Source organism: Arachis hypogaea, chromosome 14 (assembly GCF_003086295.3).
Source record: "Arachis hypogaea cultivar Tifrunner chromosome 14, arahy.Tifrunner.gnm2.J5K5, whole genome shotgun sequence".
NCBI lineage: Eukaryota > Viridiplantae > Streptophyta > Magnoliopsida > Fabales > Fabaceae > Arachis > Arachis hypogaea.
In genome coordinates this window covers 94,909,117-94,926,893 of record NC_092049.1, presented here as the reverse complement: position 1 = coordinate 94,926,893, position 17,777 = coordinate 94,909,117, and the positions used below count along the sequence as shown (strand labels likewise).

The following is a 17,777-nucleotide window of genomic DNA, read 5'->3' as shown; positions in this document are numbered from 1 at the left end:
CGTCATCCCGCTGGTCCTGCTGCTGAGGCGGCAACCTAAGTGGTGATGTCTGTGCCCCTCCCATAAGCACTGCTGCCACCAACGTGCATCTGTTCTTTGTACAGTGCCATGTGTTGCTCCATCTGCTAAAGCCACTCCAGCTCACACCTCCACTCCAACCTGAGGTCATCTGTGTCTATCATGCATGAGAGGATCACCTATTATCTCTCCTCAGACTCCCGCAGCTGTTGAGGCTGTTATTGAAGGCTCCAGGTGGAGAGTAGCACCTACTCCCTCAAATCCTCACCGTCCTCGGGATAGATGAGCCGATTGGTGGCAGAGGCAGATGAATGTCTCAATGTGGACGTACGAAGGTTGTCGATGAAGAAAGATCCGAGTTCGTACACGCAATTCTTGTACGGTTCATATGCGGCCTCCAATCTCCGCGTGTAGGACTCCTTTGTAACACATTTTATGATTAGGTTGCAGTTAATTTAAAAATGGTATATCACATGATGTTTACTCACGTAATGATCCGTGGCTTGCTGATCGGATCTTTCCTTGTTCTCCTTCAACCTATGAGTATACTTGAAGGTCTCTGCCTTCGTTGCCTCACAATTCAATGGCTTAGACTACAGATTTTAAAACCACATGTTAAGTCAAGTAATAATGAGATAATATTAAGACTAAACGAACTTAATAACAAAATGAAACAAGTTACTTACCAGCCTTGCCTTAGTCTTCATCAAAGTCACTGACCCACATTATACTTTGACAACCTAGAGGATGTCCTGTTAGCTCTGTTGGTGAGATGGTGGTGCTTGAACCCCTCATCAGTCTCCCAATGTTCATACAGTCACTTCTTAATGTCTGAGAGGAGGCAAATGGTGAGGTGGTCACGGTGCTAACGTACGTTCGCCAACATCTACTGAAGCCGCCTAGCCATCCGATAGTCGAAGATCTTTCTGATCATGAGATTGTGAGTCTTAGAAAATATAAACTAACACTAAGGTTTGAATATGTTGAGTTCTTACCGCCCATTTATGAAACCATCGCTCTCTGGTCTCAACTGGAATTTTCTTGTAGCTCGGCTATGGGTGGTCGTACATCAGCTTGATGACATTAGTACACTCCTGTATACATGCATTGTTATTTGGGACAAATCTATCAATGAAAAACTTAGGATTAGTAGTTTACTAAAAAGTTTTTCGAAATTTTCTATAAACTTCAATTATATTTAGAATTTTTAAAAATTTTGACAGTGTTTATCCATAACGAGAATGCGCCAAAACTACATCCATAAACAATTCACGTAAACAGCTACATCTATCAACAATCAACAAACAAGAATCAAGAATCAAGTAGCAACATCCATCAACAATCAAGAATTATCAATTAGTTAAGGTTAGTAGTTCATCTATATGGCATTATATGACGTAAGCAGCAACAATCCATCAACAATCAAGAATTATCAAACACAATAAGCAGTTCAAACTTAATAAACTAAATCAAACCTATCTTAACAACCTAAATCCACTAAAACTAAAAAATTGAGTGTAACTAAATTAAACTAACTAACTAAAATGGTTACATATAAAAGACTTGAAATAGTACTCACGCCGAAGTCCCATCGCATAAGGCCAAATCATCATCTGTACGATGGGAGATGGTAGAGGGGCATCTAGTTGGGATCTATGAGAGGATTCCGACACCGTGATGTCTATCACTAGAGGTGGGATCGTCGAGATAGTGTGCTGCCGAGTGGATGGAGGTGGTGGAGGAGTCCACTCTGATGAAGCAGATGGACAACTAACTGGTTGTGGGGGTGGCGCAGCAGTAGGAGCTACGTAGTTGGAGTTAGTGACCATGATGAACGGCTGGTCCTGTGCACCCATTGCCTATGACATCACAAAGATAGTCAGAGTAGAGGGAGACGATTGAGAAGTCATAGGGGTATCAGTAGAACCCTTCCTCTACCACGACCACGAGGTCGATCCATGACACCTCTACCTCTCGTCATGTCTGCAAAGAGCATATAACTAAACACTAGTCATGAATACAATGTAATAGCAAAGATCAAATTCATAGACACTTTAAATCACTTAAAACAGCAAATACAACACAAATTATGTGTACATTTATATTTTTTGCAAAGAGCCACCAATTAACGCAATTCCTCCCACAGTTATATTATTTGCAAAAAATTTTGACATCACCTCCCCTAAATTTTGAGATAACCTCCACAATCAAAACAAACTCTATGAAGAATCAATCATACATTGAAACTTAAAAACAGCCACAATACATCAAATTTTAAGAACTCCAACATAGAATTCAAACATACTATTTCGAAAGCAAGTATTGATTTTAATAATCAAACCAAAATTTTATTAAAAGCTCTTTGAGCCATTTTTAAAAGAATCAACAATATGTATATTTTAATCACAAAAATCAGCAACAATCAATAAATTATTAATCACAACTTCAAACTAATGGACGTAATCAACAACTAATCAACCTAACATCCTATATTCTAATCTAATCAAGACAGAAAAAAAATGCATGGAGTTTGAATAATGAGAGTTGGAAAGGGGGGTGCTACCTGGAGGGAGCAGCGGCAGTTCGACGGCACAGCGACAAAAGCGGAGGTTCGGCAGGGAGACGAAGAACGATCGCCAGACGATAAGAATGGGTCGTCAGAGGGAGGTACCAGAGAGAATATGGAGGGAGAGATGAGATAGTGTAGAGAGAGAGAGAGAGATTCAAAATGAAGGGGAAGAGGGTTCGCGGTTCAAATTTAGGGCACAATTACCGTCGAATTTTTTACGAAAAAATTTGCCAGTAAATGTTCACATTTGACCAAAACGTAACGTTTCACTAATCCAAATTATCGGCGGATTTATTCACCTGTAAATCCGACTATAACTAAGGTGCCAATTTTTTACCTTTTTCTCTATTTATTATCGTCGGCGTTACCGTCGGAAAAGAGAATCCGACGATAAAATTTGTATCCGACAAATTTATTATCGAATCTGCCGGTAAAGTCGTTGTTATTCTGCGATACTAAATTCGATGGTATTCAATATTTTTCTTGTAGTGTAGAATGATAGCATGATTTTTTTTAAACTTGATTGAATAAGTTATTTAATACTTTATTATGATAATATTAAACATGCACGTCCTTGTATAATCTCACTTGAATTTTTTGTTTTCTTTTTTTTACTGTCCGTGCATTAATTTATATATATTGTACGACAAAAATAGTACTATATATCTATGGTGATACCAGATCACAAGAGTTTTTGTAATTAAGTTTAATCAAACTTGTACAAGTCTAAGAGAAAAAATACATGTGCATACATCACTACTTTTCTCTTTTTGTGCACTTTTGCAGCACAGAATATTTTTGTACATAAACTCATTAATATAGCACAAAAAATGTTACATATAACACAAAAACTTTTGTACATAGCACGTAGATATTTTCACATAGTACAGAAATTTTGGCACATTACACATAAATTTTTGTTGCAAATATATTTTGTTAATTGGATGAGTCAATATTCTTGATTTGGAATCCTCCAAAATTTTCAATGATTCATACCAGAATTTATATGCTATGTACCAATATTTTTGTATTGTGTACCAAAATTTATGTGTTATGCATATTTTGTTGATTATGTGTGAGTCCTTTTAAAATTTTCGTGTTGGACAATAAATTTTTTGTGTTGTTCACCAAAATTTTAGTGTTGTAAATCAAAATTTCTATGCTATAATTTTCTGAACATATATATGATGAAGAAAAAGACGAAAATGACGACAACGTTGTTAAAGAAGAAGTGCAAAGAAGAAGAAGAAGAAGAAGCGCATGCATACCCCAAGAAAACTTGGTTGAACTTGGTTGAAAAAAAACTTAGCCATCTATTTTATTGATATATCTATGTTTGACCATAATATTATTTACAATGATACTATATATACAAGAGTTTTTGGTAACCAAGTTCAACCAAATTGATACAAATCCAGTAGGAAAAAAAAACATGCATGTGCATCACATGATTTTTGTATCTCCGTACTTCTTCAGTACATAAATTTTGTTACTAAGTACCAAAATTTTTTTGTAGATCAAAACACATAAATTTTTATACACAACATATAAATTTTGCACATAGTACAAAAATTTATTGATATGAGATAAAAATATTTTTATCGTGCACTAACTTTTTTGTGTTGTACATCAAAATTTTTAAAATTATTTTTATTGAATATATATAGGAGGAGAAGAAGATAAAGCAGCAACCACAATAATAATGATAGTGACAATAACAACAACGACACGTTAAAAAAAGAAACGTGCAGAAAAAAGAGAAAGAAAAAGAAAAAATAGCAACGTGCGGAAAAAAAGAAAAAAATAATCAAAATACTGACGCTAATAAAAAAAAGAAGAATTGGAGAAAAAGAGGAAGAAGAAATAACAGTAGCAATATGTGCGTGCGTATGTTTGAGAAAAAGCGCATTATGACTTGACTGAAGAACACTTAATTAGTTTAAAAAAGCTATTGTATTATTGGGAGCCACTCACATCAAGTTGTCAAAAACAACTTTTTTTAAAGATATTTTATACCTACCAATTATCTATTGACACATAGCATAATGATTAGATCTGGTTTAATATGGTCGGCTTTTTACCAAAATCAACGACCCGGATCGGTTTATATAAATTGAACCGGGTATACTTAATTTTTTTTTATTCGAAAACCATATCCCCTTCCTCTTTTGTCCCTCTCTCACTCTCACTAAACTCGAGCTCTCATCTCTCTCACTGAAATTTGGCTCGCTGGCTCTGGTACTCAAGCTCTCTCCTGCTCTCATCTTCGGCCTCTCTCACTGTCTCTGGTCTCGCACTCAAGCTCGTCATCTCTCTCTGGGTCGTTAGTCGCCACCGTCTTGAACTCAGTCGTGCTTGTCGTCGCCGGCGACAGAAGCAGCAGATCCGGGACTGATCGTCATCGTTGCTCCCTTACCGTCTATGTAATTTTATTTCTTTTTCGAATTTTTTTGTTTTCCAAAGGACTGAGACTTTGTTATTTCTATGTTTTCATAAGGACATTGATATTTTTGGCGGTGTTCAAATCATATGTCTCTCTAATTTTCTTATAATTAATCTGTAGTCAATACATTATCAAAGTCACATTTTTATACTATATGATTTTTTTAAGATATGTTACTCTTCGACTCTAGCAATTCAAATAGAAACCGCCTTTTCTAGAGTCTGTCGAAAAAGTATACTTTAATGTGATAAATATTAATTAATGTAAATAGAGAAGGTCGCTTAGATAAAACCAAAAAGAAAAAAGAAAAATGAGAAAAAGTGACACGAACAAGATTTCAAGCAGATAAAACAAGATTTCAGTCTCTGCTTCACATCAAGGTAACTAAAGGGTTCATCAAACATATATATCTCTGCATTCTGGATGGCAACAACTGCAATGGCAAACCTTCAGAGCTCTCTACCAAAAAGATCACCAACATTACGATCTATAACCTGGTTAAGCTTTAGATCAGCACAAAGCTCTGCCTTCTTATTTCTCATCTTTCTGATCAAGCACCTGCCCTACATTCCCTTGTCCTGCTTTTAGAATGTGGTCAACATACTGAGGCTTGATGATAGCCTATATATAATTCACAATAATTCAAAATAAGCACAACTACCAAGATGTATACACATTTTTTTCTTACGAAAAGTATGATATCTTTCCTATAAATTCAAGCAACAGCGTAAAGTTGAATAGTGAACTTTAATTTACTACCGGTTCCATGGAATCTGCAAAAGAAGAAGTTCATACTAAGATAAAAGTAATGTTCTTACCATTCGCATCAACAAGCCACATCATACCAATGATAGACATAGCCAGACTCTTCGCTATGCACGGGGTCAATGTTACCATAGTAGCCGCCTCATTGTTCCAGAGCTCCATCGGCCGTGACTCCTCGCTCGGCCGTTCAATCAGAACTCACATCGTTAAGTTCCCGGCTGCAGAAGTTGGTCTTTCTGTTAGTGTAGAAACATTCAACGCCAATACGGCACCGGACATGTTTTCCAAAATTGCAAAGGGACTAAATCAGTTGGAAAAGGAGATTGAGAAGTTGTTTGAGGAACTGGAGGCAGATTGCATTGTCACTGACATGTTCTACCCTCGGATTGTAGATGCTGCAGCCAGGTTGGGGATTCCTAGGTTGATGTTACTTGTTGGAAGCTGCTTTGCTCATTCGGCACATCACTCAGTTACGAAATTGCGTATTTAATTATTAAGAAAATACTAATGTCAAAATAACATCTATTATAAAGAGAGTAGACATAGCAATATTGATAATCCACTATCAAAAATCGTAGATTGATAAGCCAAAGAATATACCAATTGAAAAAGTAGCATTTGACAAATTTGAAATATAAATTGATAAATTTGTAGAATTTTAAAATTAGAAATTACTAAGAGAGTAAATTTTCTATTGTACTACATACATTGGACTTGATACTTATTTACAGAAACAAACTGACTTAACATATCTTCAGGTACATTAACTTAATAACAATGATATGCTGTAAATCATTTGTGAGGGGAACAAAATAATAAGTAACAAACTTTCCTAAACCTACTTGCAAAATCATTGCATTGCTTCTCTTTTGAAGCAGTTTTACAAACAAGCTTAATAGACACTAACTACTAAGCCTCTATATGACATAATTAAACAGTGATCCAGTAGGAAGACTTGAATGAGAAAAGAATAGACAATATGCACAGGTATGAAAGAAAAAAAACATAATACTTAGTTACTATTTTTATTGTGCAATAAGAAAATCAATAAAACATCACTGCCTACATATAGAATAGTGACACATACATCACCTTTAGATCATCCTCAAGAATACAAGTAAAATAATTCTGTAATTCAGATCTTTGAAATAGCTAATCCTAACAGCACATGAACAAAACAAAACAAAATCCTCTAACAGAACATCCAAAACCCAAATAATAAACAAAAATATCTAAAATATTACAATAGAAAATTTCTAAAGAATAGGGGAGTTGGAACTCACCAAATTAGGACCAGCTTCTTGTTGCACGAAGCTGGCTGATGGTAAGGAGGAAGCTGACAATGAGAGTCGAAGTAAGAAGACAACAGCGACGACCACCCCGGGGACCTGAGGCTTCTGCAGCCGGCGACGACGAGCGCAACAAAGGCACGGGACTGAGTGTGAGACGGTGACGAGATAGGGAGCGATGACGACGACTAGTTTCGGGACCTGTTGCTTCTGCCGTCGGCGACGACGAGGGCGATTGAGTTCGAGACGGTGGCAACTGACGTCTCAGAGAGCGACGACGAACTTGAGCGCGTGACCAGAGACAATGAGAAAGATCGGAAATGAGAGAGGGAGAGAGCTTGAGTGCCAGAGTCAGGAGCCAAATTCCAGTAAAAGAAATGAGAGCTCGAACTTAGTGAGAATGAGAAAGAAACAAAAGAGGAAGGAAATAGGATTTTCAAATTAAAAATTTCTTTTTAAGCATGACCCGGTTCGATTTATATAAATCAATTTGAGTCGTTAATTTTAATAAAAAATCGACTATATTAAACCAAATCTAATCACTATGTTATGTGTTAATAGATAATTAGTAAATATAAAATGTTTTAAAAAAAAGTTTTTGGCAACTTGATGTGAGTGACTTCCTGTATTATTTCTACATGCATAATGATATTTTGTCGTTTTCTCTTGATAGTGTCCATAGAGATGTCTGCACTCATAAAAAATAACTCCTCATTGGTTTAAAAAACGATTTCCATTGTACCAACAAAATACACAATAAAAAAAACACCCCATTAAAGACAAAAGATAGAGTTACTAGCTGTCCCAGGAATACACCGACCCTAACAATTCCTTTCATGTACGAGGTTAAAGGGGGAGAGCGAGCGAGCACTCCATGCCAACCTGCGTAAACTAGGATTATTCATTTTCATTCCTTCAATAAAGTAATTAATTATGAAAAATGTTAAATAACATCAAAATTTATTATTTTTAGTTATTATTTAATTATTAATTTAATTTTTTAATTTAATAATTTAATAATATATTTTATTTTATATTTTTAAATATTAATAATTAAACGATGACTAAAAATAATAAAAAAAATTTAGAGGATTAATACTTTTATTAAAATTTAGCTAACATTTAATCCGTAAAAAAATGAGTAATTCATATCATTGGATGAAATTTTACACCATTAAAAATATTAATGATGATTAATTAATGAATATAAATTATAAAATTTGCTGGTTTCCTAACATTTCTCAAATAACAAATTCTAATAGTACTTTAACATTTTTCATTAATTAATTAAAATAATGCCCTAAATGGTCTTCAAAATTTCCAATTTGCTTCGATTAAATTTTTCCCTTTTTAAAATGACTAAATATATCCCTCATCTTCAAAAACGTAAATCTCTGTTAGTTCAAATATCATCAGCTGTTTTAATATTGCTGATATATACAGTTAAGTGCTAATTTGACAATTTGCTGTAAGTTGACGTGGGTAAACAATGAATTTAACTCAAATTAGTGTCCAAAATTTATTTAAAATACTTAAATTGGTCCATATATAATTTGATTTAAATTTAATGTTTGTCCATGTCAGCTTACAGCAAATTAAACTGTCAAATTGACACTTAACTGCACATATTAATAACATTAAAATGACTCATGACATTTGGATTAATGGAGATTCACATTTTTAAGAGTGAAAGATACATTTAATCATTTTAAAAAATAAAATTTAATTAAAGCGAATTAAAAATTTGAAGGGACTATTTGGAGATTACTTCTTAATTAATTTACAAAATAAAATATAATATAATACTATAAATTAAATCACAGCAATAGTTTCACTCCATGAAACAAACTAAACCCATGCTTATAAGTTATAACTACTTCCATTGCTGCAACCATTGCTGCAACACCATAACTTGTAATTCTTCATCAATGACGATCATAGAGCACTTTCTTCTAGTCCTAATCACTACAATCCTTATTACACTATGCGTAAATGCTGTAAAAGATTGTCAAGATTGTGGCCACATCAAAGTGCCATATCCACTAAGCACTTCTCCAAATTGTGGGGACCCAAATTACAAGATTAGATGCAATTCCGGCACGCTTTGGTTCGACACAATCAATGGTTCCTCATACATTATCACCTCGATCAATCCCACGTTGCAGCGTCTTGTGATTCAGCCACCGGGTTTGGCCAACAACACGTGCATGTCACGTGATTTCAAGAACGAAGGGATGTGGCTTGACACAAACTCACCCTTCAACATTACTTCAAGTAACACTTTGATCCTCATGAACTGCTCCCTTGAGATCTTGACCATGCTGTTCAACTGTTCCTCGACGAGCATTTGCCATAAGTACATTGAGGAGGGCAATGCGGTAATTTCAAAGAATTGTGGCGTGACGAGCCACGCCTCGAAATTATGCTGTGATGTAAAGACCGGTGGGTCTGCTACTTCACATAGGATTAGGGTTAGGGAAGATCGTTGTGCTGCATATGCTAGCTTTCCCAATTTGGATCCCTCTTTGCCTGTGAGTATGTGGCAGCCGGGGGTGGAGATAGAGTGGCAGCTTCCCGCCGAGCCGTCGTGCAAGGTAGCGGGGGATTGCTTGGATGTGGCAAACTCTCGTTGTTTGCCGGATCCGGTGGCAGGTGGAGAAGGTAAGTGCTTGTGCAATGCTGGCTTTCAATGGGATCCGGTGAATGGAAAATGCCAAGGTATGTATGTAACAACTAACAAAGAATGATACTTTTTAATTTTTTTGGGAGGAGGTTAGGACGCTAGCAAATTTTATGATTTGTAGCTATGAATTAACTATTATTAATATTTTTAATGGTGTGAAATTTTATCCAATAATATAAAATTACTCACTTTTTTTTGCTGATTAAATGCTCACCAAATTTTAATAAAAATACTGATTCCTAAACTTTTTTTTTTAGAGTTTCTATCTTAAGCTTCAAAAAAGAAAAATAGTTTTTACTCTACATTATTCAATCTTATGCCAAAAGGTCAATTCAAGTGAAAAAGTAGTTGCTGTGAGATATAAGGATATTAATATTTAGCTTTAAACAGAAACTTTTTTTCAATGTCAACTATTTTTTAAAATTATTTTTTTATTTTTAAATCATAAATTTTAAATTCTAAATCATTCAAAAAAAATAATAATTTAAAAATAATTTTATAATTAAAAAGTAAAATACATTAGTTAAAATTGACCAATTAAAAGTTAGTTCGTTGCAAAGCTAGCACCAAGATGCCATAGTAACGAAAATAAATATATAAATAATTTGAGATTATCATTCAATATTAAACACCACATAAGATGTAAAGAAAAAAGATTATACATATGTACACTAAAAATCAATAAAAAAATTAATACTTATGTATTTATGTATCATTATACATAAAAAAAATACTATATATATAAAAAGTTAGTCATCAAATCGAACTTTTATATATTTTTTTATATTTATTATACATATTAATTTATATTTTTTAACTAAATAATTAGCTATCAAAATAATCAAATATGTCATATAATAGAATAATTAAATTTATAATAAATAAATAATTAAACTTATTTATAGTAATATAATACAAAATTATGAAATCAAATATGTATTTCTATCCGGAATAGTTGATTGGTAACTAATTTCTTTTGTATATATATTAATTTATATATTTTTAATTAAATAATTAATTATTAGAATAATCAAATTAAACTTAATGTAGTAAAATAATTAAATCTACAATAAACAAATAATTAAATTTGTTTATAATAATATAAAAAAATTTTGAGATAATAAATACATTTTTCTATATATAATAACTTGTTTTTAATTAATTTTTTATGTATATATATAATATAATCCTATATAAATATAAACTTCACAAAGTTGAATGTGGATCAATAATTTCCAAATCACATTCAAAATTATATTTACTGGCTAAGTTTACATAAGTTAGTTAGATGTACCTGCATGTAGATCGAAATCGTTATGATAAGTCAGTTGAAGGGTTGTTGCACATTGGTTGAATTTAGAGCAGTTGCTTATGCCGCTACAGTTCTGCGGCGATAATATAGTAGTTTTTTTATGTAGAAAAAGAAAAATCTTAGTTCCTAAATATCACTGATTTGACATTCATTTCGATTTTCCTCGTAGATACCAAGTGTCAGCATGGAAGAGGATGCAAGCTTCGTAAGAAATCCCCGCTTATTGGAGGTAATATAACTTCGTCACACAAAGATAATTTATTGTCATAATTAATTAATGATCATATTTTAGTTGCAACCCTCAGACACAATCAAGTTTATCGAATTTGGAGAATGCATGTGCTTCATTGCATTCATTTTCAGGCCAGATCAGTAAGGCTCATTTTTTATAATATAAAAATATTACTGGTATTTTTATTAGAAATGGATGTATTTGGTGTATTTACAAATTAGTACACGTATTAGTAGAATAGCTTTGACATGTGGAAGATGTATTGCCAACATGGGAAACGTGCTAAGTCAACACGTAGAGAGTGTGATGATATGTGTTCAGGTCTGATCGATTGGAAATATAATATGTGGGAGAGTGCTAGTCAATTTCTGGGGAGCGTGGTGACATGTGTCTGAATCTGATTGTTTGAAGATTCAACATGTGGGGGTGTGTTGAGGGTTCTCTCTAAATAAGGTAAAGTTCGATATCATTTCATTGCAAAGATGAGAGTTGTTTGATTGTATTTCTGGTGTGATGGATGGTACCACAAATTTGGTAGTATATGGTAAGATTATACGGAATACTCATGAGGGAGTGAGCTTTGTGTGTGAGAATCCGTTTTTGTTTGTAGTTCCATGCACCATGACGTTTATAGAGGTTCAGAACGGTTTTTGTCAAAACATGGAGAACAATATGTTTAAGAGAGTGAGCAATATTCTGTATCAGAATCCCATTATAGTTTGATGGTCTAATACAATTTGATATTATGCCGATTATTGATGAAGCAAATATGCAGAATATGTTCCATATTCACCGGCAGACTCAAGTGCAATCTGAATGTTGAGTTTGAAAATGTAGAATAAGATGGGATTCAACATGATTCAGATATAGAAGACGATAGAGTTGAAGTGTACGAAAGAATAATGAACAGTGATAGTGAAGAGGACTTCGAAGCTACATATGAAGCCGGCGATGAAGACGAGGATGGTGGTATGGGAGTGAGGCAACATTGGAGAATGTAGTGGTTTCTCCCGTAGCTAGTCAACCGATGGACGTTCCACATTTTATGCGTCACTTGGATCTTGACGTCATGCATACACCGGAATTCCCCGAATATGCAAACATAGCACATGATTACTAAATAATACATTTTTCTTAATCTATATTTTGGATGGATCAATGAGTGACGATTTTTATTTTGTGTAGGTATTTCTGATCCTGAGGATGGGGAGTTCAGGATCGGAATAAAATATAGTTCTAGAAAGTCTGTTGTCATAGCAATTAGAAGTTACACTATCTATAGAGGAGTCAACTACAATATTATTTAGTCCAAGCCACAGACGTTCTATGCAAAATGCAAGACGTATGGCGTGGGTGCAACCGGCTTATCCGAACCAACTTGATACAGAAAAAAATGTTGGGAGATATGAAGATACAACGTACGGTAGACACACGTGCACTATGGGAACGATTTCACAGGATCATTTTAAGTTGGACTCAGACACAGTTGTTGAGGCTATAAAACCATTGACGGTTGAGACTGACCCGTCCATAAAGGTTAAAAATATAATTGCGAAAATTCAGTCAAGGTGGTAGAATCTCATTACTCGTATAGCGTCTTTTACCATCAAATTTCACATCTCCAGTGAATTCAGATTTACGACACATAAGATTCCTGTTAGGTTAATATAACCAAAATATATTTATATATTAAATATAAGTTTAAACTTTAAATGAATACAGATTATAACAAATAAATATTTATTATACTAATTTACATCAATTTAAATATTTTATTACTAGTCATAAATAAAAAATATCTATTTCTTTAAATATTTAAAATATGTAAAATTTTTATTTTTGAAGATAAATAAATATAAATATTTATTAACATACAAAAAAAATTAGTATTTATTAATTAAAATATTTATTAACAAATAATATGTATTTATTCTCAAAAAATAATAATATTTATTTATTTATTAATATTTAAATTATTCATTAAATATACAAAAAATAATCACATTATAACAAAAAATTTAAAAAATATATATTATTCATATTTATATAATAAAATTATATTATACTAGACAAATAAAAATATTATTCAAAAATATTATATTATTTATTAAACTTAATAAATAATACTAAATACAAATAAAAATAATAATGCTAAAATAATAATTTTTTTTATTAAAATATTTATTTTCAAAATAATTAATAAAATTTATTAATAAATATTAAAATATTTATTTATTTATTAATATCTAAATTATTTATTAAATATACAGACATGATAACAAAAAAAATTTAAAAAAACTTATATATTCACATTTATATAAAATAAAATAATATTATGCTGGAAAATAAAAATATTATCCAAAAATACTATATTATTTATTAAATTTAATAAATAATACTAAATACAAATAAAAATAATAATACTAAAATAACAATGCTATGTCATTATATGATACTAACAATAACAAAAATTAAAAATAAATTTTTTAAATACATAAAACAAATAAAATTTATTATGTTATATAAACTAAATTATCCAAATAATTATTAATATGTTCTTCAGTTATCGTATATAATTATAAATTATTTATAAATAAATAAAACTTATCATTATTTTATGTATGAAATTATTCAATTTTTTTTAACATTAATTTTCTTCTTCTGATGCTCTTTCCAAATTCCTCTCTTCCTTCCTCTCCAAAATTTATTGTGACTGAATGAATGAATTTTTTGGGAGAAGAGTTGAGTTCAATTTAAAGAGCTTCAATCCTGCGTTGTTTATTTTTGGAGGAGAGGGTGTTCTCTGTATGTCAATAGTTGCTCCAACACGCTCTTTCTGTGTTGAATAAGGTTTTGTAATTCTTCGAAAACGTGTGAGAATCTCTGTGAAAACTATATAGAATTTCTGCCCAGCACGCCTCCTATGTTGATATGGAGCCGCCATGTGTGCGTCGCAGTCTGCGAAAGCTAATGGCTATTTCTACACATCAGCTCTCCCCTCCTCGCGTGTTGTCTGAAAGCCTCCGTATCGACGAAGACCGCTGGCTCACTCTGACGGCTCTCTACTAATATGTTTTCCGCGTATTGATTTAACCTTCAATTTAGCAAAACACTCCTATTGTTAATATTAGACCAAATTAAAACACCATTAACTTTTTTATAAGAAAAATAATTTCTGTATAACTAATAATATTTAAATTAATGTATAATTAACACATTTATTATAATTATTTTATTTTATTATATTTTTAGGAGAATAATAAAAAATGTATATAATAATTAACTAATAAAACATTCACACATCTAAAGAATCCAAATATATGCCGTTCAGATTAAAAAATGACATATCTAGAGGGTTCAGCTAAAGAGAACTAAGCATGAGTTTGATTAAGAGAAGATTAAATTAGTCATCTATAAATCTAGACAATATGGTCCAGCTAGAAAAATTAATTGTCAATCAAAACTTCGTAACCTGGTGCCCACACAATCACGTTCATAGTGCTCCCACATCAAAGCATTCATTAATTTTATCAAGAAGATCTAACAACAGAGATACAAGATACATATTAATGAGCAACTACCCCAACAATATGGGATGAAGCACGTGGAAGGTGTTAACTTCATCAATCATAATACATGTTACGATTACGTAGGGATGGTAAAACTCTTTGAGACGCGAAATTTTTGTGAAAACTACTTCAAATGAGAATTTAACTATGAAAAATTTTTTATGCAAAGATAGGAACGGAACTAAGGACAAAATTTTTCTGAGGCAGGCCCAGAGACCCGAGCGGGGATCTCCGTCCCGTTCCCGCTAATCCCCGAAACCCAAAACATATATATATAGAAACCCAAAATTTCTAATCTTCATTTAATTTACATAACCCTTCTTTAATTCAGAGATTCTTAACGTTGTCCATGCTCCATACTCCATCTAACCTCTCTGCAGCCATCCCCTCGCCATTTTCCCTTCTCACTGTATCGTCACACCTCATCGTGCTATCACCCTCACCGCGTCATGCTCTCTATTTGCGGCATTCCTTTCCATAACTCTGCCATCATGTCCATTTTCCTCTCTGTTGCTGCGTCTCCCACCTCGCCTACTGCTCTGTCCTCTGACTCGCTGTTACGTCCCTCCACTGCGTCATTTCTAAAAAAGTTACCATCTTGTCGTTTAGACTTTTTGTATAAAATTTTGCTTTTTTATAGGATAGATACTTGCAGCTCTATTCATATCGAAATTAATAATTAGTTAGAACTATCAGATAGATGAAAAATTGAGTACTCGTAGAAAATGGGGTCCTGTAAAAAATGGGGATGGGGAGCAATATTCCCCTACAGTAAAAAACGGAGAACAAATTTGAGGGCGGGGATGGTGAGCAGGGAGGCATCCCTGCCCCCGCCCTGCCCTGCCCCGTTGACATCTCTACGATTACGATCTTGATTCATTACCCGCTTAATTTTCCTTTATAATCAAATTTCATCGGGTATATATATAATTAATTTTATAAATAATATAATAAAATTAATTTTTTATTTATATTCAAAAAGGAATAAAAAATTAAATACAATATAGTATTTAATTTGATATTTTTTTGTATTTATAAAATGTTTGATTATGTTATTCTACTTCATTAAAATAAACTTGTAAAACAATATAAAATGATAGGTTGATTTTTAGTTTTTATTAGGAGGCATTTCGTAAACCTATTTATGAAATTAATAGCTATAATAAGCCCAACAAATTAATTTATCTTTTTAAAAAAAATGATTAAGTTTCTCTTTACCTTTTATTGTATTAAGAAAAATATATTTTTGAATATATCGATTTTTAATATTCAAAAAATAAAAAATAATTAATTTAACAAATAGAAATATTTAGAAAGAATATTATTGATGGACAATCTCTTAAAAATGGGTGCTAGTGGCCGTTTTAAAGAGTAAAAATTTTCAAAATAGAAGAAATATAAATTAGAAAGAGTAATCATAGGGAGTTATTTTTTTTTTAATTTTCAATTGAGATTAATAATATTTTTTAATTATTTGTTTATCTTAAATTTAGAATTTAAATTATATATAAATATAACATTTAACTCTAAATCTTAAATTATAAACTTAAATTCTAAAATTGATTAATATTGATCACTTTAAAATTGGTTCGGTATATTTTCTCAAATAATAATATAAACATGAACAGTATTCACAGTGATCGATATTCAATTAGGCTATTATTACACATATTAATCACTCAAAATCTTAGGCGTGAAGTGTTGATGTTTATTGATTTTAAATACCTAAATCAGAATTAATAGTGAAATAACTAGAAGATAAAAATAAATTTTACTCATTATATTTTTGGCAAAATTCTTCATCTCCAAAGAAGAAAGTTTTTATTATACAAAATTTATTATTTTTTATTAACACAAAATTTTAAGAATTAAATTCTAAATCCTATATTAAAAATAAGGTGGAAGTCCAAGATATGGCTATTATGATAAAGAATAAGGAAGTGTTACTGTATAAATGTCAAAAAAAACATCTATATGTATAGAATTTATTATGATAAAGATGGATGATCACATATATTTTAGATGGCTATCTTTCTTAATGTTAAAGGAATCTTTTTTAAGATAAAATTCAATTAAATGAGAGTTGAAAATGAAGTGTTCATACATGTATAAATAGAGATAGTATGGCATGTGTATTGGATATACTCAATAATATATTAGGTAGACAAAAAAAAAAAAAAAAACAGGTCGAACTTGTTTTATTTAGTATTAATTAATTATCGCAATAATTAATAAATGCTAAATAAGACAAATTATGAACTTAATTTTAGACTCAAACTTGGCTCATCAACTTATAGATTTAGTTTATTGAGCTATTAATGAGTCAAGTTCGAGCTAGCTTGACTCACTTTCAACCTTATTTATCAATACCTAAAATTTTAATGACATGAAGATTCCTTTTATACATTAGACTAAGGGCAGTAAGCAATTTATAAATATGGCCTAACGTGAAATTGGGCTTATAGATAAACATGATAAGTATATTGAATGATCCTTGGATATACTTTTAATTTAATAAATAAATATAAACATAAATTATAAATTCATAAACAATAGATTTTTAAATAAAATTTAAATTCACAGCGAATTAATTTTTAATTTATCAAAAAATAGAACTATATATCACTAAGAAAATTATAACAAGTTACTTCTATACATGTAAATAATGAAAAAGTATAGGTAAACAATGAAAATATTAAACAATGTAAACAATAGATATATCGGATGTTCATTTTACTAGTGTACGGATGGTTATTTTAATATTAAAATTTAGCGGGTTAATTTGGAGGTATAATGTATTTTTATTTAATTGGTGATTATTCATATTGTTCAACAAAGTTATTGTTCCCTAACATTCCCCGTAAATAATTTATGGATCTACACTACAGACGTTTCCT

At 31.6% G+C, this 17,777-nt stretch overlaps 2 protein-coding genes across 2 annotated transcripts; both read left to right on the top strand.

Moving 5' to 3' along the window:
* Nucleotides 1-5,796: 5,796 nt before the first annotated feature.
* LOC112742783 (soyasapogenol B glucuronide galactosyltransferase-like) lies at nucleotides 5,797-6,285 on the top strand. Its single transcript, XM_025792020.1, has one exon. It carries the CDS (start codon nucleotides 5,797-5,799, stop codon nucleotides 6,283-6,285), a length of 489 nt encoding a protein of 162 aa, XP_025647805.1.
* Nucleotides 6,286-9,012: 2,727 nt separating this feature from the next.
* Nucleotides 9,013-12,618, top strand: LOC112742782 (wall-associated receptor kinase-like 15). The gene is made up of 4 exons (XM_025792019.1): nucleotides 9,013-9,802; nucleotides 11,249-11,308; nucleotides 12,176-12,280; nucleotides 12,497-12,618. The coding sequence occupies exons 1-4, from the start codon at nucleotides 9,013-9,015 to the stop codon at nucleotides 12,616-12,618; spliced, it is 1,077 nt and encodes a 358-aa protein (XP_025647804.1).
* The last annotated feature ends 5,159 nt before the right edge of the window (nucleotides 12,619-17,777 follow it).

What these genes read in the sequence shown, in the direction of transcription:
- LOC112742783 (XM_025792020.1), top strand. Translation starts at nt 5,797, where the DNA reads ATGGAATCTGCAAAAGAAGAAGTTCATACTAAGATAAAAGTAATGTTC.
- LOC112742782 (XM_025792019.1), top strand. Translation starts at nt 9,013, where the DNA reads ATGACGATCATAGAGCACTTTCTTCTAGTCCTAATCACTACAATCCTT. An exon ending in GGTGAATGGAAAATGCCAAG is followed by an intron (nt 9,803 to 11,248) that starts GTATGTATGTAA and finishes TTTTCCTCGTAG; the next exon opens with ATACCAAGTGTCAGCATGGA. An exon ending in CGATGAAGACGAGGATGGTG is followed by an intron (nt 12,281 to 12,496) that starts GTATGGGAGTGA and finishes TATTTTGTGTAG; the next exon opens with GTATTTCTGATCCTGAGGAT.